Source organism: Capra hircus, chromosome 1, assembly GCF_001704415.2.
Source record: "Capra hircus breed San Clemente chromosome 1, ASM170441v1, whole genome shotgun sequence".
Taxonomy (NCBI): Eukaryota; Metazoa; Chordata; class Mammalia; order Artiodactyla; family Bovidae; genus Capra; species Capra hircus.
Genome location: NC_030808.1, coordinates 115,722,766 through 115,746,745, shown reverse-complemented (window position 1 = coordinate 115,746,745; position 23,980 = coordinate 115,722,766). Strand labels below are relative to the sequence as shown.

Genomic DNA, 23,980 nt, shown 5'->3' with positions numbered 1-23,980 from the left:
GTGTGTCTGTTCTATTTTCCAGAACCTTTGAGAATATTCTTCTCTAAATTGGTGTTTCACAGTTATTTTTCTCATATGCAAATGCAGGGAGATTTTATATGAACTGTCAAAATGTGAGTGTTATCCTTTACAAACTGCGCACTGGACCTTCAGCTCTTATCCTCAGCGCTAGCCTTCTGTACCTGCCATATAACAACCTACTGTGCCAATGAGGAAACTCCATGGCAGAAAAGTTACATAATAACTAGGTGGTGTTTGCCTCTATTTAGTTTCAGGCTTTGAAATGATGTCTAATACTGTCTTGCTTAAGAAATAGAACAGTTACAACATGGGGAAAAAATATTTTGTCTTTCTGATATTGGGAGTCCTCTTAGCAGCTTATATTTATGAACCTCTTCCAGATAATGTTGAAGAACAGTGGAAAATAATGCTGTTAAATACTTTTTTAAAAACTTCATCATATTTGGTAAGTGAAAATATTTATTAATCAAGAAAGTCAAGTTTTCTAAGATTCTAGCTTTGTTTCATTTTGTTTTTACAAATTCTTCATAACCTTGGCTTCCTGTTGTCAAATTCTCCTGACTGCTATACAGCTGAGTTATCTCAAAGCAAACTGTAACAAGATGACCAAGGAGGCATTCAGGTTGTATTTCTAAAGTGATCTATTCTGCTAGCAGTAAAAATGTGTGTGTGTGTGCATATGTGTGTGACAATCTTGTTTTACTTTTTCTACTCTTGTGTGCTTTTGAGAGGGTAACACTCAGGAAGGACAGGGGTCTCCAAATGGAGAAAATAGGCTGCAAGTGTCGGACATTTTTATCTTTCTAAAGTGGCAGGAGGAAACACACTAGCATATATTTTTCCTTCTCTATACAAATTTAAAGAAGGTTTCTCTTAAAATACTGTGTTGCCATAATGACACCTGGTCTCACCTGAAGTTAACTATTCTCAAACCTTGAGCTAACCAATGCATTTTTCGTATGGAAATGTTTGTCTTAAGTTATGTTAAAGTACTATGCATTTACCCCAGACTCTGTCTTCAAGTTCGTTCCACCTAATGGCTCAGAAACTACTTGACAGTTATGCTATACTCAGATATTGTTCCCCTAATCTATGTAAACGAAACTATTTGTATGGCGATCTGCCCCTCTACAAGATTCAAGTCAATTGTTTTATGGCCTGGGATGAATCGTCTGGTGCCGAGATTATCCCAAAATACATTTTATGGGTGAAGGGCCTGGTGCCATTCTGAGTTTTGAGACATTCCTTTCTTTCATTAACAGACTGCTAGTGACTATATAACATCCAGCTGAAGACTAGCAGAGGGTACTCTTTCTGCTCTCTTCTGATGCCTATGTCAGAAGCTTTCTCTATCTCCTTTATATTTTAATAAAACTTTATTACACAAAAGCTCTGAGCAATCAAGCCTCATCTCTGACCCTGGATTGAATTCTTCTCCTCTGGAGGCCAAGAATTCCGGTGTCTTTTCGTAGGTCGACAACAAGCTTTCACTTTCAGAGTTTCATACAAAATTCAGAAGTCATATGCTTGAACTACTCTGTAGTTACCTATGACATTTAAACACTAGTAATGGTTTTGGAACACAGCATATGCTGTAGACATGCAAGTAGGTCCTCATGGTATAGAAAAGCTGACTGTAAATGCCTAATAAAAAACATAAGAGGTTTGTTGTTGTTGGCCAGTTGCCCAGTCGTGTCTGACTCTTTGTGACCCCATGAATTGCAGCACACCAAGCTTTTCTGTCCCTCATAATATCCCAAAGTTTGCCCAAGTGTTCAAGATCCGTATAGTCAAGAATGAGACGTTTAGTTGAAGGCAATCAGTTACCATCACTGGATTTGTTATGACTACTTATTTGGAAACCTGATCCAGTTTACTCCTCTAACATTCTCACTGAAAAATTAGCCTCCTCCCTCTGTCTGTCTGTCTGTCTGTCTCTCTCTATATAAAAAAGGAATCAGCAAAGATTGTTTGGTGGCAGATTGAAAACTGCTAGTTCTGACCAGTAGAAACCTTTAATCTCAACATTCATATTTCCAGGAATGGAAAGCTCACTACTGTTCTATGTAGTCCACTTCAGTTTTTAAAAAATAATTTTAAATAAATTTTATTTTTTGAATAGTAATGTACCCATATATTTCAAAAATCAAAACAATATGAAAAAAGTGGACACTAAGAATTCCTGCTCGCATTCTTGTCTCTTTCCATTCTTTTCTCCCAGGCCTTTGGAGAACACCAGTTTTATTAGCTATTGTGATTCTTCCTGGGGGTGCATTTTACATATGATGCTAATAATAATGAATACAACAATAAAAACATATTTCTGTCTCCTTTTCATTCTTCCATAAGAAACAACATAACAAATATTCTGTTGTTTTTTTTGCATTTCTCATTAATCATATATCTTACAGATCTTTTCACAATGTCATGTAAAAAGTCCCCTCATTCTTTTACATAATGCAATGGATTCAGTAAGTGTATAAAAATATAGTTCACTTATTCAGCATATTGAGGTGCAAAGTTTAGTTATTTTTAGTATTTTGATATTATAAGCAATAAAATGGTAATGCATGAAAAACTTCAAGAGGTTGCATTTTGTCTATGATAAATGGGATTGATGAGCCAATTGGAATTTTGTTAATTATTGCAAAGTCATTCTGTATTATCTTCCACTCCAACCAGCAAGGTATGAGAATATCCACATTCTCTCAATTCTCAACAAAAATATGTTGTAATTTTGTCTTGACTTTTTTTTATCAGTTTAGTTCAGTTCAGTCGCTCAGTCCTGTCCAACTCTTTGCGACCCCATGAATCACAGCACGCCAGGCCTCCCTGTCCATCACCATCTTCCAGAGTTCACTCAGACCCATGTCCATCGAGTCCGTGATGCCATCCAGTCATCTCATCCTCTGTCGTCCCCTTCTCCTCCTGCCCCCAATCCCTCCCAGCATCAGAGTATTTTCCAATGAGTCAACTCTTCCCATGAGGTGTCCAAAGTACTGGAGCTTCAGATTTAGCATCATTTCTTCCAAAGATTCCTAGGGTTGATCTCCTTCAGAATGGACTGGTTGGATCTCCTTGCAGTCCAAGGGACTCTCAAGACTCTTCTCTAACACCACAGTTCAAAAGCATCAATTCTTCGGCACTCAGCCTTCTTCACAGTCCAACTCTCACATCCATACATGACCACAGGAAAAACCATAGCCTTGACTAGACGGACCTTAGTCAGCAAAGTAATGTCTCTGCTTTTGAATATACTATCTAGGTTGGTCATCACTTTTCTTCCAAGGAATAAGCGTCTTTTAATTTCATGGCTGCAATCACCATCTGCAGTGATTTTGGAGCCCAGAAAAATAAAGTCTGACACTGTTTCCACTGTTTCCCCATCTATTTCCCATGAAGTGATGGGACCAGATGCCATGATCTTCGTTTTCTGAATGTTGAGCTTCAAGCCAACTTTTTCACTCTCCTCTTTCACTTTCATCAAGAGGCTTTTTAGTTCCTCTTCACTTTCTGCCATAAGGGTGGTGTCATCTGCATATCTGAGGTTATTGATATTTCTCCCGGCAATCTTGATTCCAGCTTGTGTTTCTTCCAGCCCAGCGTTTCTCATGATGTACTCTGCATAGAAGTTAAATAAGCAGGGTGACAATATACAGCCTTGACGTACTCCTTTTCCTATTTGGAACCAGTCTGTTGTTCCATGTCCAGTTCTAACTGTTGCTTCCTGACCTGCATACAGGTTTCTCAAGAGGCAGGTCAGGTGGTCTGGTATTCCCATCTCTTTCAGAATTTTCCACAGTTTATTGTGATCCACACAGTCAAAGGCTGTGGCATAGTCAATAAAGCCGAAATATATGTTTTTCTGGAACTCTCTTGCTTTTTCCATGATCCAGCAGATGTTGGCAATTTGATCTCTGGTTCCTCTGCCTTTTCTGAAACCAGCTTGAACATCAGGGAGTTCACGGTTCACGTATTGCTGAAGCCTGGCTTGGAGAATTTTGAGCATTACTTTACTAGCATTTGAGATGAGTGCAATTGTGAAGTCGTTTGAGCATTCTTTGGCATTGCCTTTCTTTGGGATTGCAATGAAAACTGACCTTTTCCAGTCCTGTGGCCACTGCTGAGTTTTCCAAATTTGCTGGCATATTGAGTGTAGCACTTTCACAGCATCATCTTTCAGGATTTGAAATAGCTCAACTGGAATTCCATCACCTCCACTAGCTTTGTTCATAGTAATGCTTTCTAAGGCCCAGTTGACTTCACATTCCAAGATGTCTGGCTCTAGATGAGTGATCACATCATCATGATTATCTGGGTCATGAAGATCTTTTTTGTACAGTTCTTCCGTGTATTCTTGCCATCTCTTCTTAATATCTTCTGCTTCTGTTAGGTCCATACCATTTCTGTCCTTTATTGAGCCCATCTTTGCATGAAATGTTCCCTTGGTATCTCTAATTTTCATGAAGAGATCTCTAGTCTTTCCCATTCTGTTCCTTTCCTCTATTGTTTTGCATTGATCGCTGAAGAAGTCTTTCTTATCTCTTCTTGCTATTCTTTGGAACTCTGCATTCAGATGCTTCTATCCTTCCTTTTCTCCTTTGCTTTTCGCCTCTCTTCTTTTCACAGCTTTTTGTAAGGCCTCCTCAGACAGCCATTTTGCTTTTTTGCATTTCTTTTCCATGGGGATGGTCTTGATCCCTGTCTCCTGTACAATGTCACGAACCTCATTCCATAGTTCATCAGGCACTCTGTCTATCAGATGTAGTCCCTTGAGTCTATTTCTCACTTCCACTGTATAATCATAAGGGATTTGATTTAGGTCATACCTGAATGGTCCAGTGGTTTTCCCTACTTTCTTCAATTTAAGTCTGAATTTGGCAATAAGGAGTTCATGATCTGAGCCACAGTCAGCTCTCGGTCTTTTTTTTGTTGACTGTATAGAGCTTTTCCATCTTTGGCTGCAAAGAATAGAATCAATCTGATTTTTGTGTTGACCATCTGGTGATGTCCATCTCTAGAGTCTTCTCTTGTGTTGTTGGAAGAAGGTGTTTGCTTGACCAGTGCGTTATCTTGGCAAAACTCTATTAGTCTTAGCCCTGCTTCATTCTGCATTCCAAGGCCAAATTTGCCTGTTACTCCAGGTGTTTCTTGACTTCCTACTTTTGTATTCCAGTCCCCTATAATGAAAAGGACATCTTTTTTGGGTGTTAGTTCTAAAAGGTCTTGTAGGTCTTCATAAAACCGTTCAACTTCAGTTTCTTCAGTGTTAATGATAAATTGTATCCTAGTACAGTTTTATTTTGGGTTTCTCTTAGATTCTGCCTAAGAAGCTCAGGAAGCAGAAACTTTGTTTCCCACAGATAGTCCTTTAAGCTGATTCATACTGCTACTGTCAGGTGAGTGTATGCTCCTCGGTCCTTTGTCTCACCACATCAAAGTTTTGGAGTGATGCTACTATTGTGAGACAAGCCTGGGAGTTCTTCAACAAGGCTAAGGAAATAACAAATGTCTTCCTCTTTGTAACTACCAGCTTTGTTTCAGTGTCTATATGTGCACTAGTGTTCATGATAATGGCTGACATGTGTACTCCATTATGGAAGTAAAATAGTAGTCTAGCCCCAGTTCGTGTGTATCAAGTAGAGCTAGCTAAATAATTTTTGGAGCCTGGTGCTAAATGAAAACCCGAGAACCCTTGTTCAAAAGGCAGGGAGAAAAAGGCACAAAGATATTTAATCACAAAGCTTTTCCTTTAAAAACATTTATTACTCATGATATATAATATATTTGAGCTTCCCAGGTGACACAATGGTAAAGAATCTACCTGCCGACACAGCAGATGCAAAAGACAAGGGTTCCATCCATGGGTTGGGAAGATCCCCTGATGTAAGAAATGGAAACCACTTCAGTATTCATGCCTGAAAAATCCCATGGACAGAGGAGCCTAGAGGGCTACAGTTCAGGGGTTGCAAAAGTCAGACACGACTGATCACACACACACAATGTTGAGCTAGGTATGCCTGGGCTTCTCTGGTTGTTCCGCGGTAAAGAATCTGCCTGCCAATGCAGGAGATGCAGGTTTGATTTCTGGGTTGGGAAGATCCCCTGAAGGAGGAAATGTCAACCTACTTCAGTATTCTTGCCTGGGAAATCCCATGGACAGAGGAGCCTGGCAGAATACAGTCCATGGGGTCACAAAAATTCAAGCACGACTGAGCAACTAAACAGCAGCAACAAATAATACAGGTAATAGTGAATACATGAATAACAACATATACAAATTACAAAAACATGTATGTAATTTATGTGTTACAATGAATAATAATAACATTAATGTAATGCTTTTTATTTATCAAGTCTCTTCTCATTTTTCTATAAAGTTACTCATCAGGTCAACAAGATCTATACTTTTAGCAACTTCATTTTCAATACATATAGTTGAAATTGAAACCAATTTCTTATGGCAAACACAAAATCACATTAATTTTTAATAATCTGTATATTTTAGATACTAACTCCTTATCAGTTATATCATTTATATAATATCTGCTCCCATTCAGTAGACAGACTTTTCATTTTGTTGATAGTTTCCTTCAGTGTGCAAAAGCTTTTTAATTTGATGTAGTCCCATTTGTTTATTTTTGTTTTTGTTTCCCTTATCTGAAGAGACACTTCCAAAAAAATATTGCAGAGACTGATGTCAGAGAGCATATTGCCTATTTTTTAAAGAGTTTTATTGATTCAGGTCTTACATTTATGTTTTTGATATATTTTGAGTATATTTTTTAAATGATGTGATAAGATAGTCCTATTTAATTCTTAGCATGTAGCTAAGAATCCAGTTTTCCCAACACCATTTATTGAAGAGGCTGTCTTTTCTCCCATTTATTCTTGCCCTTTGTCATAGATTAATTTCCCATATAAGTGTGAGTTTATTTCTGGTCTTGAGATTCTAATCCATTGATGTCTGGATCTGTTTTTTTCCAGTATCACAATTCTAATCCATTGATGTCTCGGTTTGTTTGTTTTTTCCCAGTATAGTCATTATTTGAACAGTATAGCTTAGTAGTATAGTTTGAAATCAGAATGCATGATACCTCCAGCACTGTTCTTTTTTACCAGAATTGTCTGGGTTATTCAGCATCTTGTATTTCCATACAATTTTAGAGTTCTTTATTCTAATTCTATGAAACATGCCATTGGTATTTTGACAGAGATTGCTTTGACTCTGTAGATTGCCTTGGGGAGTATAGTCATTTTTACAGTAATAATATCAATTCTAATTAATAAGCATCGTATATTTGTCTGTTTGTGTCATCTTCAATTTCTTTCCACCTGTCTTACAGTTATCCAAGTCCTAGTCCCATTTTGCCCTACACTTCACACTCCCCGGGTGGCCAGTCCAGTTGATCTGAGCACACACTGACTGCTGCCTACTGTATCTATGGGTCTGAGCATTTAAAATTGTGTCCTTTCATTTATTTCTGATATTGGTAAACTGCAACTTCTCTCTCTCTTTTTTTTTTTTTTTTTTTTGATTATTCTTACTGGAGGCTGATCAATTTTATGGGATTTTTTTCCCCAAGGAATAAACCTTTAATTTTCTTTATCTATTTTGATTTTATTGATTTCTATGTTTTCTTTCCCCTTTATTCTTTCCTTCATACTTTGAGTTTAATATGCTAATCTAACTCTAAATTTGTAGTGGAAGAAGCTTAGATCAGCTCCTTTAGACCTTTCTTCTCCTCTAATAATGCCTTTAAAGCTAAGAATTTTCCTTCAGTCAATGCTTTTTCTGCACTCTACAAATTTTGATATGCTATAATTTCATTTCCAATTGCTTAAAAATATTTTTTCAATTATTTAGAGGTATCTTTTCCTTGGCCAATGAATTATTTAAGAATATGTTGTTTAACTTCTAAATGTGTAGGGATTCCTCATACACTATTATGTTTCCAGTTTTTATTTTACTTATACTATGGATTGACAACTATTCTGTGTGATCTTAATTTATTTGGCTTGTTGAGATATTTTTTCCCCAAAATTTGTCATGTGGTACATCTTTGTGAAATTTCTTTATGCAGTTGGAAAGAATGTGTATTGTTTTCATTGGGTGGAATGTCCTCAATACATTAATTCTGTTGAGTTGATAGTTTTTTCAAATTTTATGTATGCTTACTATTTTTCTATTTGCTTTTGCTATCAATAAATGAGATAAGAATGTCAATTTCCAACTAATAATTTTGGATTTTTTTGTTTCTCCTTTCAATTTTTCAGTTCTCGATTCCTGCTTTGTTAAGCTCTGTTACTGTTTGCACACACATTTTAGTATTGCTGTGTCTTGGAGAATTAGGCTTTTTGTTATTATGATTCCTAATACTGTGTGTTTTTTCAGAAGCCTATATTATAATACAGTCTTGTTATCAAGGTGGCAGGAGATTGATTGAAGAAACCCCCTCAGAAACCAATATCAACACTTAAGTTCCTTATATTAAATGGCACAGACCAATTAATAAAGCGAATCCTCCTATCAGCGGATTTTGTATCTGTAGATTCAACCTGTGTGTGCCTGCTAAGTCACTTGTTATGTCCAACTCTGTGCAACACTATGGACTGTAGATTGCCAGGATCCTCTGTCCGTGAGATTCTCCAGGCAAGAATACTGGAGTGGGTTGCCATGCCCTCCTCCAAGGGATCTTCCCTATCCAAGGGATCAAACTGGCCTCTCCTATGTCTCCTGCATTGGCAGGTGGGTTCTTTACCAAAAGCACCACCTGGGAAGCCTGGATTCAACCCACCGGAGATCACAACCCTAGGATCAGTCAGTTCAGTCAGTCGCTCAGTCGTGTCCCACTCTTTGTGACCCCATGAATCGCAGCACGCCAGGCCTCTCTGTCCATCACCAACTCCTGGAGTTCACTCAGACTTGCATCCATCGAGTCAGTGATGCCATCCAGCCATCTCATCCTTGGTCGTCCCCTTCTTCTCCTGCCCCCAATCCCTCCCATCATCAAAGTCTTTTCCAATGAATCAACTGGCATGGAGGGCCAGTGGTATTTTGCTTTCATAGCATTAACTGTATTAAGATTTTTGTTTTACCTTCATTTTAATAAAATTAGAAATGAAAGAAGGTTAAAACAGTGCTTATTCCACCATTTTGTTGTATTTGTCATTCCTTTTGAATTACATATTTGAAAATTGAGTATTTTTCTTCCTTAGAGCCTCAGTCATTCTACACCTTTCGTGAAACAAATGTTGGAGTCTTTTATCTATTGAATTGTTAGTCTATTTCTTACTGCAATCAGTTTTTTATATACTTTAAAGACTATCATTTTCATAATTGCAAGTTTATTATTTACATTGTGCTTTGACTTTTCAACCACTTTACTAAATTTTTAAAATATATTACTGTTAAATTTAACAAAACAATTTATCAATATGCCTTTCATAGCCTTTAGGTTTTGTTTGGCTTTTAATATGTGTGTGTTGTATATTTTATTAAATTCTTCTTAAGAAATCTTTCCTTTCATTCAACCTCTTGGAGTCTAAAAAGATAAGAATAGCAAACAACCTGTATTTCTCTATCACCATATTTTGTTTTTCTTTAGACTAAGCTTACTTAATCTGACTGAAAGGTTTTCTCTTCAGTTAATCATCCAAACTCTATTTTCCTTTTAAGTTTTAGTTAAAGTAAAAGTTAAAAACCTTTTCCTCACCTTGACAATTATTCCAAAGAATTTTTCCCATATTATTATATCACAATGTACTTTTATAACTTGTCTTTCATTTGACTGCGATTTTTTTCTTTTCTTTTTTCTTTTTGAGGATGAATAGTTTGCCTAATTCTACTGGGCATTGACAACAGAATTATATATTCCATATAAATATCTATTGGGTGAGTGTATAAGTGAGGATTAATGTCACTTAGGTTATTCATCCTACAGTAGTAAAGCACCTGGGTTTGTATATCTTCTGGTGGTATAACCATTGATTTTTCTGACAAAAATAAGAGTTTTGGGGTCATATTGAATATTTATATACACCTCTTGACTCAAATCATTTTTTACAGTTAGAGTATATGTGTATTTTTATTTCATTTTAGGCTCTGTTTGCTGAAATATTGGGGCTAAACCATTTCATGGAATCGATGACACTCTTTTCAAGCATTCAAGGTTTTCCACCAACATCAGATGAAAACATAACTGTGAGAGATACAACATTCAATGATATTCCTGTCCGTATATATGTGCCCCAACAGAAGACAAAATCATTAAGAAGAGGCTTGTTTTATATTCATGGTGGTGGCTGGTGTTTGGGTAGTAATGGTAAGGGTGATACATTGGTAGATTCATTTCATATAATGTAAATGATGATTCTCATATTGGGAATGATCAATCCCAATTAAATATCATGCTCTTGCTTCTGAAATTATTTTCAGGAAAGCAACATGAATTAAGTTTTTGAAATCTCAGTCTGAATAAAATGTTATTAACATTCAGAATTTAACACTTTTGTTACAAAAATTAAGAGTTTCAGATCCTACCACGACTCACTGACAGAACCTACAAATTTCACAGAATGAAGATTAAGCACCTTAGCAAATAAAAACTCTTTTTGTCTTTTGAACTCATTAACATATTGCTGGAAATGTCTTATTTATACTTCAAGACTCAAATGATTATTTTCCAAGTTTCTAATGGCCCAATATAGATGTGAAAAAGCTTTCCAATTACTTAATTAAATGTTAAGGTACAGTCAGCTTTCTTGAAATCATCTCCTGCTTAACAGTATAGGACTAAATAATGAGTTGCGTTTTATTATTATTTTTTCCCTTGAAGAACATTTCTATTCTTTCCCAGATCAAATTGTACTCCAGAAAAACAGTTTAGTTTTTATGTTGAAAGGAGACATTTAGTACATTTTTTCAAGTATGTTATCACAATGGATAGCACTGTGGATTTAAAGTATGAAGATGATGTTCAAGGCCCAAGGTCCAGTGTATTGAGAGTATGGTTGGCAAGGGTAAGACATGCCACTGTGCTCTGAAAAGGAAAACTGATCAGGGGCAGGTGAAATAATCACCAGACTTCATGATTCACATTCTACTGACATGTGAATATGTAAACTGATCAACAGGAAGCTAAGTATTAGACTTTTTTCTTTAGGTAATATTTTAAGATAAAGGGAAGAAATATAAAGTCATCACAGTAAACTTTATTCTTGACAGTATCATTTTTAAATTCTTATAGTGGTCCAGTATTGTGGTCTTTTATAGACTGGGACCTGGGGACCAGAGTCGACGAAAAGAAAGAGAGAAAAAGAGAGAGCGGTATCTCTCAGGTTATGTGGAAAACCAGTAAAGCCCATGCACAGGACTTGTGCCACTCACGAAGGCACAGGGCATTCTCTCAAGGAGGTCTTGAAAGCCCGGTGGAGAAAGTGAGCTCAGTAGGCTTCGACGCTCCAAAGAGAATAAAGACAGAAAGAAGGACGTGGGGGACCCAAGTCTCTAGTAGAACAAGGGTACTTCATTAGCAGAAATGCATGCTTATATATCTTCAGTAAAATGATTACTCAGCCATTACAGAGAATGAAATTCTACCAGTTGCAACAAAATGGATAGTCTAATACATACAAGGTCGCTGAAGGAATAGTCTAATACATACAAGGTAGTATAGTCTAATACATACAAGGTCAGCGAAAGAATCCAAGCAGGTGCCCTTTCCCATGATCTCAGTCCTGAGAACTGCGTGCAGCTCTACTCTTTCCTGTATTCCAGGAACTGATAAGGAACAGCCAATCCTTGAGAAATGGCACATAAAAGGAAAATGCAACATATTGGATCCCTTAAAGTTGAACGTCCCCTGACAGTCCAGTATTTTTTCTTTTATTTCAGATTATTATACCTATGACCTTCTGTCAAGATGGACAGCAGACAGACTTGATGCAGTTGTCATATCAACCAAGTAAGAGCTATGTTATTTGATTTTAGGCCATATGCCTTACATAGCAATATACACACAACTATATAGAGTGTCTTATTATGGCAAAAATTAATCTGTGCCTCTGATGACATTGACTATGGACAGAGAAACCTAATGTCAGAAGCTGTCCAGTCCAGCAGTGGAGAGAAAAGGCATACACCATATTTGAAGAAGGAACAGAGGTCAGAAAGGAAAGATGTTGTTCAAGTGAAGTTAGCCAAAAGTATCACATGGATTTAACTACTACCTCTGGATCTTTCCCTATAATTAGCAGGATATTAAGGAAATTTTGGAGCCAGAGGATTGGGGTTGACTGTCAGCTCTGCAGATTGGTAACTGTGTGATATTTTAAAGGATATTGAACTCTAAGTATTAGTGATTTGCATATCTCATCATTGACATGGGGACTACATATTATAATACATATAACAGTGCTTAGAAAGGTGCCTAGAAGTTAGTAATCCATTGATATTACCCATATTTACCATGAAAGGAAGACAAAACCTGTCTCAAAGTCCATTCTAATACACACTTTAGAAAGAGTAGGAAAAGGGTTTAAATTTTCTATAGAACACACTCTCTGTGAGAACCTTCTTAAACATAAACTTCAGAAAATTCAGTTAATGAACTAATGGAATAATTATCATATTAAATTGATATATTTTGATAAAATAACAGTAATTCTAGAGAAACAAGTAATAATAATGATATATTTTTTTAAAAAGGTAGAACATTTACCAAAAATAATCACTCTGCAAATATGTTTTTCTGGGAAAGGTAGCAGCTAGTTAGTTTTTCCCCAAGACTGACCAAATTTAACAATTGGACTTTACATTTTGATTATAAAAATGGCAATATTTAGAGATTCTTAGTCAAATTTTATGATTGGGAAAAACATGTTTCCAACAAATATGTTGGTAAAAGCAAAATTTTACTTTTGATTTTGGGTCAAGAGTCCAGGAAAACCAATGGTTATAGCACAGGGAACTCTGCTCAATATTCTATTATAAACTATATAGAAAGGAATCTGAAGAACAATGAATATATGTATATGTGTAATGGAATCATTTGCTGTACACTTGAAACTAACACAACAGTGTTAATCAAATATAAGCCAATATAAAGTAAAAATTAAATAAAAAATTTTAAATGATAAGAAAATCAATGATTAAGAAAGCATTGTTTTCCTACCTACAGCTACAGACTAGCCCCAAAGTACCATTTTCCAGTTCAATTTGAAGATGTGTACACTGCATTAAAATGGTTTTTAGACCCCCAAATTCTTGAAAGCTATGGTGTAGATCCTGGAAGAATCGGTATCTCTGGAGACAGTGCTGGAGGGAATTTAGCTGCAGCAGTGGCACAGCAGGTAAGATGCTCAGCATTTTCACTTATTGTATTTTCTTATCTTTCATTTACTAATTTTTGACTCATACATCAGGATTATAAATATAATTTGTCACTAATTTTATTTTACTTATTTAGGGAACATTAAGAATAATTTCATACTTTGATACTTCTTTATATATAAAATGCTGAAACAATTTCCTATATAGTTCACTGGCATTTTTAATGAGAGAAAATCAATAAAGTGTAACTATAAGTATAATTAAGAAATCAGAATATTGTATGTAGTCTAAGTATATTCATGACATATGTTCAGAATATTGTATATTATAATATAATTTAATATGTGTATAGATGCTTGGCAGAAAGAAATATAGGTCATCACTGAGAGAAGTCAACATGATCCTAGGTTCCAGTTTATTCTTAAAACTGATTGTTTTTGTTAGTAATCAACAGAGAGTTGAAGGTAAGCAGATATACGAAGAGGAAAATAAAAACAAATTAACAGGAAAAAATATCACTCAGATTCAGATATTGTTATTGTTAAAAAAAGTTTTAGTAGAATCTGTTTAAAATAAATAAAAGTGTATTTTAAAATTTGGAAATATGCTCATGAAAGAAGCTATAAAAACTAATATAAGATATTTGAAAAATAAACAAAATTTCAATAAATAAAAATATTACCCATAAAAATTAGGCTTTCAATGTAGTTGTTTTAAGATTTTACACATTTTTATACATTTTGAGCAATTTTAGATTCGTATAAAAATTGAGGAGAAGATGAGGAATTTACATCTACCCTCTGCCACACATTCATAGACTCTTTCATTATCAACAACCCCACCCAGAGTGGCACATTTACTACAGTTAATGAACTGGTATTTACACATTATAAATATCCTCCAAAGTCCATAGTTTATATTAGGGTTCATTCTAGGTTTTACTATGTAGAAGTGTTTAACATACTGACTGCAATACAGCAATATAGAAATTGGAAGAGAGATCAGAAAATTGTTTGTAACACTTAACAGAGAGATTAAAAGATAGAAAATACAAAATAATGAGAATTCATTAAATATATGGCAAAAAGACTAATATGAATATATCCTTCTAATCTGAGGACAAAATGATGACTTTTTTTAGAAATAAAATTCCAGAAAATTCACAATTCAATACACACTCCCTTTAGATTTTAAAGAGGATTGTTTCAGGCAGAAGGAAATTAACCACTGAGGGAGGATCAAAAAGGTAGGAAAAAATAAAGAGAAGGAAAAAGGGTAAATATATTCACAAATTAAAATGAAAATGAACATGACTCTATAAAATAATAATATTGTGTCCTGTGATATAAAAATAGAAATAAATTAATATGAAAAATAATAATTACCTAAGCATAGAAGGGCTAATTAAAATTTTGAATTATTCCAATAACTTTATATTATGTAAGAAGGTAATAAAGAAATAATTAATATTCAGTACAGTTCAGTTCAGTTCAGTCGCTCAGTCATGTCCGACTCTGAGACCCCATGAAACACAGCACGCTAGGCCTCCCTGTCCATGACCAAATCCCAGAGTTCACTCAAACTCATATCTATCGAGTCGGTGATGCCATCCAGCGATCTTCACATTGATAAAGTAATGAATTGTATGTTTACCCTTAGTGGACATATAAAAAATTTTATAAAAATGTACCAATAAAATGATATCACAGGAAAACTGAATAATAAAAAATTTTTCAAAGAATACAAAAGGGAAAAAGAATAGTAGAATAGATGAGATAAATAGAATGCACAATAATATATAAATTATGAATTTAAACCAAAAATATTAATAAATATTTTGTTGTAGATGTATTAAAAATTCTGGTAGAATACAAAAATGGAAACAATAAAATTTTAAACTCCAACAGAAGTTGCATGAATCAGTTTAGTTCAGTCACTAAGTTGTGTCCGACTCTTTATGACCCCATGAATTGCAGCACACCAGGCCTCCCTGTCCATCACTAACTCCTAGAGTTCACTCAGACTCACGTCCATTGAGTCCGTGATGCCATCCAGCCATCTCCTCCTCTGTCGTCCCTTTCTCCTCCTGCCCCCAATCCTTCCCAGCATCAGAGTCTTTTCCAATGAGTCAACTCTTCACATGAGGTGGCCAAAGTACTGGAGTTTCAGCTTTAGCATCATTCCTTCCAAAGAAATCCCAGGGCTGATCTCCTTCAGAATGGACTGGTTGGATCTCCTTGCAGTCCAAGGGACTCTCAAGAGTCTTCTCCAAAAACACAGTTCAAAAGCATCAATTCCTCAGTGCTCAGCCTTCTTCACAGTCCAACTCTCACATCCATACATGACCACAGGAAAAACCATAGCCTTGACTAGATGGACCTTAGTCGGCAAAGTAATGTCTCTGCTTTTGAATATGCTATCTAGGTTGGTCATCACTATTCTTCCAAGGAGTAAGGGTCTTTTAATTTCAGGATGAACTCACCATCTGAAGTGATTTTGGAACCCCCCAAAATAAAGTCTGACACTGTTTCCACTGTTTCCCCATCTATTTCCCATGAAGTGATGGGACCAGATGCCATGATCTTCGTTTTCTGAATGTTGAGCTTTAAGCCAAATTTATCACTCTCCTCTTTCACTTTCATCAAGAGGCTTTTTAGTTCCTCTTCACTTTCTGCCATAAGGGTGGTGTCATCTGCATATCTGAGGTTATTGATGTTTCTCCTGGCAATCTTGATTCCAGCTTGTGTTTCTTCCAGCCCAGCGTTTCTCTTGATGTACTCTGCATAGAAGTTAAATAAGCAGGGTGACAATATACAGCCTTGACGTACTCCTTTTCCTATTTGGAACCAGTCTGTTGTTCCATGTCCATTTCTAACTGTTGCTTCCTGACCTGCATATAGGTTTTTCAAGAGGCAGGTCAGGTGGTCTGGTATTCCCATCTCTTTCAGAATTTTCCACAGTTTATTGTGATCCACACACTCAAAGGCTGTGGCATAGTCAATAAAGCCGAAATAGATGTTTTTCTGGAACTCTCTTGCTTTTTCCATGATCCAGCAGATGTTGGCAATTTGATCTCTGGTTCCTCTGCCTTTTCTAAAACCAGCTTGAACATCAGGAAGTTCACGGTTCACTTATTGCTGAAGCCTGGCTTTGAGAATTTTGAGCATTACTTTACTAGCATGTGAGATGAGTGCAATTGTGCAGTAGTTTGAGCATTCTTTGGCATTGCCTTTCTTTAGGATTGGAATGAAAACTGACCTTTTCCAGTCCTGTGGCCACTGCTGAGTTTTCCAAATTTTCTGGCATATTGAGTGCAGCACTTTCACAGCATCATCTTTCAGGATTTGAAATAGCTCAACTGAAATTCCATCACCTCCGCTAGCTTTGTTCATAGTGATGCTTTCTAAGGCCCACTTGAATTCACATTCCACAATGTCTGGCTCTAGATGAGTGATCACACCATCGTGATTATCAGGGTTGTGAAGATATTTTTTTGTATAGTTCTTCTGTGTATTCTTGCCACCTCTTCTTGATATCTTCTGCTTCTGTTAGGTCCATACCATTTCTGTCCTTTATCGAGCCCATCTTTGCATGAAATGTTCCCTTGGTATCTCTAGGATGTTATAAAACACAGATATAGATAGGTGCAAGAGAAAAGATAGTAAAATATATGTCAAGCAAATACTGATCAGTATACCTATTTTATAATCATATTAAATAATCTTAGAGGAAAAAAACTATTCCTGGAATTAACATGCAACATTCCTAACTATAATTCCATGTAATGGAAGATGAAAAAAAAAAAAAACCCACATTCATTTACATGCAATTAATAACAGTCTGAAAACACAGAGCAAAGCTGATAGGAAATAAAGGAAAATGAACAAGTCAATAGTGAAATTGGAAGAATTTTGCTAATCTCTTTCAGTAATAGAACAGCATGGTTGATAAATTTAAGCAATGAACATAAAATACTAAACAGAAGAATGTACATTTCTTTGAAACACACAAAATATTTTTCTTAATCAGGCACATATACAGGGTTATAAACCAACTCTCAAACAATTCAAAGAACTGAAATCAAATAGACCCCTGCTAGTCATAGCATAGTATGTGGACTAGCAGTATCAGCAGCATCTGGGCACTTATTGGAGATAGAGAATCATTGGTCTTACCACAGATGTCCTGAATAACACTATGCGTATGTAACAAGAATTCCCAGTGATTCTAAGTATGCACAATAAAATTTGAGAAATCAAATTATTTTGATTATATCTCTCTCCACAGTTAGCATAATGCTTTGAACTACTAATAAAATATGAAGAGAAAACTCTGTATGTTTTGAAAGTAAGATGCTCATTCCTAATTAATCCAAGTGCTAAAGAAGAAATCATAATGAAAATGTGAAAATATTTGACCAGCATTATAATAGATATACATTATACTGTGTGAAACACAGATATATCAACATTCAGAGGAAAATATAAAGCCTTAACTAAATATAAAAAAAATTGTGAAAATTAACAGTTCAGTATCAATTTCATGAAATTAAAAAAAGAAAAGAATGTCTAAAAAATAAAAACAAAGACAAAAAAAGGGATAAGAGATAGATGAGAGCATAAAAATGAAATTAAAAATAAACACAATAAGATCAGCAAAGTCAAAATGGTTTCTTAAAAAAAGCAATATAGTTGATTAGTCTGGGTGAGACAAACCAAAAACAAAAAAAAAAAGATGGGAATCTTAATAAGTTAACATAAGGAAGAAAAGGAGACTATAGCTATATATCTTACAGATATTAAAAATACAATAATATACTTTGAACACCTTTACAGCAATGCATTCAAATTTACATGAAATAGAAATATTCATCATAAAAAGAACTGACTCTAGGGGAAATATGAAACAGTTCAGTTCAGTTCAGTCGCTCAGTCGTGTCTGACTCTTTGTGACACCATGAATTGCAGCACGCCAGGTATCCCTGTCCATCACCATCTTCCGGAGATCACTCAGACTCACGTCCATCGAGTCAGTGATGCCATCCAGCCATCTCATCCTGAGTCATCCCTTTCTCCTACTGCCCCCAATCCCTCCCAGCATCAGAGTCTTTTCCAAGGAGTCAACTCTTCGCATGAGGTGGCCAAAGTACTGGAGCTTCATCTTTAGCATCATTCCTTCCAAAGCAATCCCAGGGCTGATCTCCTTCAGAATGGACTGGTTGGATCTCCTTGCAGTCCAAGGGACTCTCAAGAGTCTTCTCCAAAAACACAGTTCAAAAGCATCAATTCTTCAGCGCTCAGCCTTCTTCACAGTCCAACTCTCACATCCATACATGACCACAGGAAAAACCACAGCCTTGACTAGATGGACCTTAGTCGGCAAAGTAAAGTCTCTGCTTTTGAATATGTTATCTAGGTTGGTCATCACTTTTCTTCCAAGGAGTAAGCATCTTTTAATTTCATGGCTGTAGTCACCATCTGCAGTGATTTTGGAGCCCAGAAAAATAAAGTCTGACACTGTTTCCACTGTTTCCCCATCTATTTCCCATGAAGTGATGGGACCAGATGCCATGATCTTCGTTTTCTGAATGTTGAGCTTTAAGCCAACTTTTTCACTCTCCTCTTTCACTTTCATCAAGAGGCTTTTTAGTTCTTCTTCACTTTCTGCCATAAGGGTGGTGTCATCTGCATCTCTGAGGTTATTGATATTTCTCCCAGCAATCTTGATTCCAGCTTGTGTTTCTTCCAGTCCAGCATTTCTCATGATGTACTCTCCCTATAAGTTAAATAAGCAGGGTGACAATATACAGCCTTGACGTACTCCTTTTCCTATTTGGAACCAGTCTGTTGTTCCATGTCCATTTCTAACTGTTGCTTCCTGATCTGCATACAGATTTCTCAAGAGGCAGGTTGTATATTATTATCATGAAATAAACTAAATGGTCATTTTTATATTTTTACACACACACACTCCAGGATGAAATAGTTTTAAAGACAAACTCTGAGAAGTATTTTTAATAGAAATATCTACTAAAAACAAATTGCGAAAGTTGCATTTTAGGAGGCTGATGTATCTTGATTTGTAACCTGACAAGGTCAATTTGAGAAGGAAAAATGATAAACATCTACATTTGTGAACACAGATGCAAAATCCTGAACTAAAATACTATCCAAAAAATTAAACAACACTTTAAACGGTTAGTATATCATGACTATTTTGAGTTCATTCTAGTAGATTGTGATAGGTTTAACATTAAAATACCTTTAATACGATTCTCCAAATTAATAATTTAAAGAAGAAAATAATGATTATCCTAATAAAAGTAAATTGTTCAAAGATAATATCCAGAATCTATAAATATGAAAAAATTAGGAAACAGTGAATAAAAATGAATCTCCTTAATTTGAAAAAGTATGTATACAAAATCACTTAGAAGAAACATCATACTTAGTAGGTAAGCCATAAAAGTTTTCTCTTGAAAATTGGATACACACTACCTGTACCCAATTGTACCTGAAATCCTGGCCAGTGCTTTGAATGATAAGCAAGTGATACTATTTTTCGGTGTGCTAATCAGTTTGATTCTTCCTGAGTATGTCATTGCTTCAGGCACATACAAGATAAAGTTGGTTCTGAAAATTTTAACTTACCAAACATAACTATGCAGTACACTAGATACATATTTTATGACTGATAAAATGATCAGTTTGTTCCAGTAACAGAAGCACATCGCAGGAAAATTAGCTTTGAAGAAAACTATAGAATTCTGTTTCTGGATGAAGATGGGGACTATATTTAGAAAAGCACAAAAATTCAAATTTTATTCAAACTATTAAGTTTAAATATTAAATTTGAGTAATAAGTTTAAATATCAAATAAGTTCAAATATTAAAAACAATAGTCCTGTATAATTTAAACTTATCCAGAATCAAGCATCTCTTTAAAACTCAAGCTATTTCCTTCCCATCTCAATTCTTGCTAACATATTTAGATATTTAAAATAATTCTAATAATAGAAAAATATGTTAATCACTCAGTCGTATCTGACTCTTTGTGACCCCATGGACTGTAGCCTGCCAGGCTCCTCTGTCCATGGAATTCTCCAGGCAAGAATACTGGAGTGGATAGCCATTCCCTTATCCAGGGTATTTTCCCTATCCAGGGTTTGAATCTAAGTCTCCGGCATTGCAGGTGGATTCCTTACCATCTGAGCCACTAGGGAAGTTCAATAATAGAAAACAGAAGATCAAGTACATGATTATAAACTTATAGAACCTCAGATTATAAATCCAGGCTCCATAAGTATGAAATTACATTTAGTAAAAGATCCTCTTTTTAAAAAAATGATTCTATTCCACAGTCTATGAGGAGGATACGAATTAATTTTGCTTTGAAAATTAAAACATATTAAATTTATGAACATCTAATATACAGGGAGGCCTGGCATGCTGGACTTCTTGAGTTTGCAAAGAGTCAGACATAACTGAGTGACTGAACTAAACTGAACTGAATACTAAAATTTACTTGATATTAAGATTTTTATTTTTTTATCAAAATATGTTATTGGATTATATTTTTAAGAGCCTTAATAATACATTGTTTTAACATGGTTAATTTTTTCTTTAAAAAGACTTATTAAAACAATACATTATAATTTTTTTCAGCTCTTAGAAGACCCAGATATCAAGATCAAGCTCAAGGTTCAATCTTTAATATATCCTGCCCTTCAGAATTTTGATTTTGATTTACCATCATATAGAGAAAATGCACATTATCCAGTTCTGTCGAAATCACTCATGGTCAGATTCTGGAGTGAATATTTTACTACAGATAGATCACTTAAGAAAGCAATGCTTTCCAACCAACACATTCCTCTGGAATCAAGCCATCTGTTCAAATTTGTTAATTGGAGTTCTTTGCTCCCTGAGAAGTTTAAGAAAGGTCACATTTATAAGACTCCAACTCATGGTAGTTCAGAGCTAGCTAAAAAATATCCAGGGATTCTAGATGTGAAAGCTTCACCATTGCTAGCTGATGACAGCAAGTTGCGTGGTTTACCCCTGACCTATGTCATCACTTGTCAATATGATGTCTTAAGAGATGATGGACTCATGTATGTTACTCGACTTCAGAATTCTGGAGTTCGAGTGATCCATAACCACATAGAGGGTGCATTCCATGGAACACTTTATTTTCTTTTTACTAAAGTTGGTTATAGAGCAGCCAATCAGTATATTAATTGGCTACATGAAAACCTGTAATAAAAATCTTATCAATATAGAAAAAGGTAAGCCCCAGAATTTCAGGAAAAAAGGACAAACACCAAGAGTATTTACATTAGGAATACGTGTTTTATAGACATATAAACGTATTATAGATGTATAGTCTTTCTAAATCTGCATGTAGGTAATCGTTGTTATTGTCAAGGAACGATTTTTATAGGTTAGTCTCAGAGTAATTCATTCACTTTTGTTTCTCACAGTATATTGGATTTTATTTTTCACTTTTAGCTATCATTTTCAAGCATCTAGTTCTCTTACAGTCCTTTCATTTTACTTGCTTCATAAATTATTTCAGTTAGAAGAAGAGTCTGCTTGTTTAATACCAACCATTTACGCTACATGGTTTCAGATCTTTGGATAAGATCCATTTAATGCTGGCATGAATGAAGTTGTTATTCTTTCTATGTATTTTTGTCCCAGCTCTATATCAACTGTCCACCACTGCAAAATTTATTTTCTAATGCACAACTCCTTAGTCAAGGAAAGCAAAATATAAATAATTGAGATATAAAGATATCTCAATCTCTTGATATCCTGATGAGAGGTGCTGACAGATTATTTTAGCCAGACAAAAGCAACATTTACTTTTGGATAACTGAATCCTTTTTTTAATATAAATTTATTCATTTTAATTGGAGGCTAATTACTTTACTATATTGCATTAGTTTTTCCATACATCAACGTGGAGTCAGCTAAGAAAATAGCTCCAAATATGAGTAGCTGAGCAGTAATAGGAGAAGCACAAGGAAACAAAAATGCATATGTGTATACGTATTGGACTTCTCTGGTGGCTCAGACTGTAAAGCGTCTGTCTACAATGCGGGAGACACAGGTTCAAGCCCTGGGTTGGGAAGATCCCCTGAAGAAGCAAATGGCAATCCACTCCAGTACGATTAACTGGAAAATCCCATGGACAGAGGAGCCTGGTACACTACAGTCTATGGGGTCGCAAAGAGTCGGACATGACTGAGCAACTTCACTTTCACTTTCATACATATATGTTTGCACATATGCTCATATACCAATGTATTTAATCTACATCTACATATATATATATATCTGTATATACATACACATACATATATGCATGTCCTCAAATGTATACCAAACCACACTATAGCATTATAAATTTAAAAATAGTTTTGGGAAAATAAATTAATGAGTAGTGTGATAGGTAACTTTGAAGATGTTTTATATAAAATAAATTTATTTTTAAAAATTGTATGTGTGCCTCTAAATAGAGACTTTATGAAACATAATGAATTCAATTATTTGAAAAAAGTGCTGTAAAAATATTTTGTTGAATTCTTCTGTTACTGGTGTTTGTCATTATCCTCTGCCTACCTCAAGGTATTCTGCAGTGGAAAACTTTATCAAATAAAGACAGTCCAGTGTTTGAGTTCAGCATACTAGAAAATATTTCCTTAACTGAATTATTAGTGTATTTAAAATAAAACAAGCAAAAACACTGCTGAATAAGTGAATGGATGTGAATTAGACCAAAACAGAAGTCCAGAAACAAATCGTGCATTATTATGTTACTTTCTTAAATTGATATCTGATTTTTTTCATATTTAAACCTGTTCAAAATTACAATATTTACTTGTAATTTTCATTTTCTAGTTGTTGACATCAGGGATATAGAAGCCAGTTGCTTTTATATATTGACTTTGTATCCTAAGGCCTTGCTTAATTCATTTAGTAGTTCTGAAAGCTCTACACTAAATGATTTATGATTTTCTATGTAGATAATTGTTTCAACTGTGAATATGAGTTTAATCAATAATTATTATTTTTTTAATTTTATTTTTACTTTATTTTACTTTACAATACTGTATTGGTTTTGCCATACATTGACATGAATCCACCACAGCTGTATACAAGCTCCCAATCCTGAATCCCCCCCCACCTCCCACCCTATATCATCTCTCTGGATCATCCCCATGCACCAGGCCCAAGCATCCTGTATCCTGTATCAAACATAGACTGGCACTTCGTTTCTTACATGATAGTATACATGTTTCAATGCCGTTCTCCCAAATCATCCCACCCTCTCCCTCTCCCTCAGAGTCCAAAAGACCATTCTATACATCTGTGTCTCTTTTGCTGTCTCGCATACAGGGTCATCATTACTATCATTCTAAATTCCGTATATATGTGTCAGTATACTGTATTGGTGTTTTTCTTTCTGGCTTACTTCACTCTGTATAATTGGCTCCAGTTTCATCCATCTCATTAGAACTGATTCAAATGTATTCTTTTTAATGGCTGAGTAATATTCCATTGTGTACATGTACCACAGCTTTCTTATCCATTCATCTGCTGATGGATATCTAGGTTGTTT

At 35.2% G+C, this 23,980-nt stretch overlaps 1 protein-coding gene across 1 annotated transcript; it reads left to right on the top strand.

Moving 5' to 3' along the window:
• LOC102189434 (arylacetamide deacetylase) lies at nt 295-21,667 on the top strand. Its single transcript, XM_013965733.2, has 5 exons — nt 295-466; nt 10,124-10,346; nt 11,918-11,987; nt 13,203-13,374; nt 21,019-21,667. The coding sequence occupies exons 1-5, from the start codon at nt 329-331 to the stop codon at nt 21,613-21,615; spliced, it is 1,200 nt and encodes a 399-aa protein (XP_013821187.2). The 5' UTR covers nt 295-328; the 3' UTR covers nt 21,616-21,667.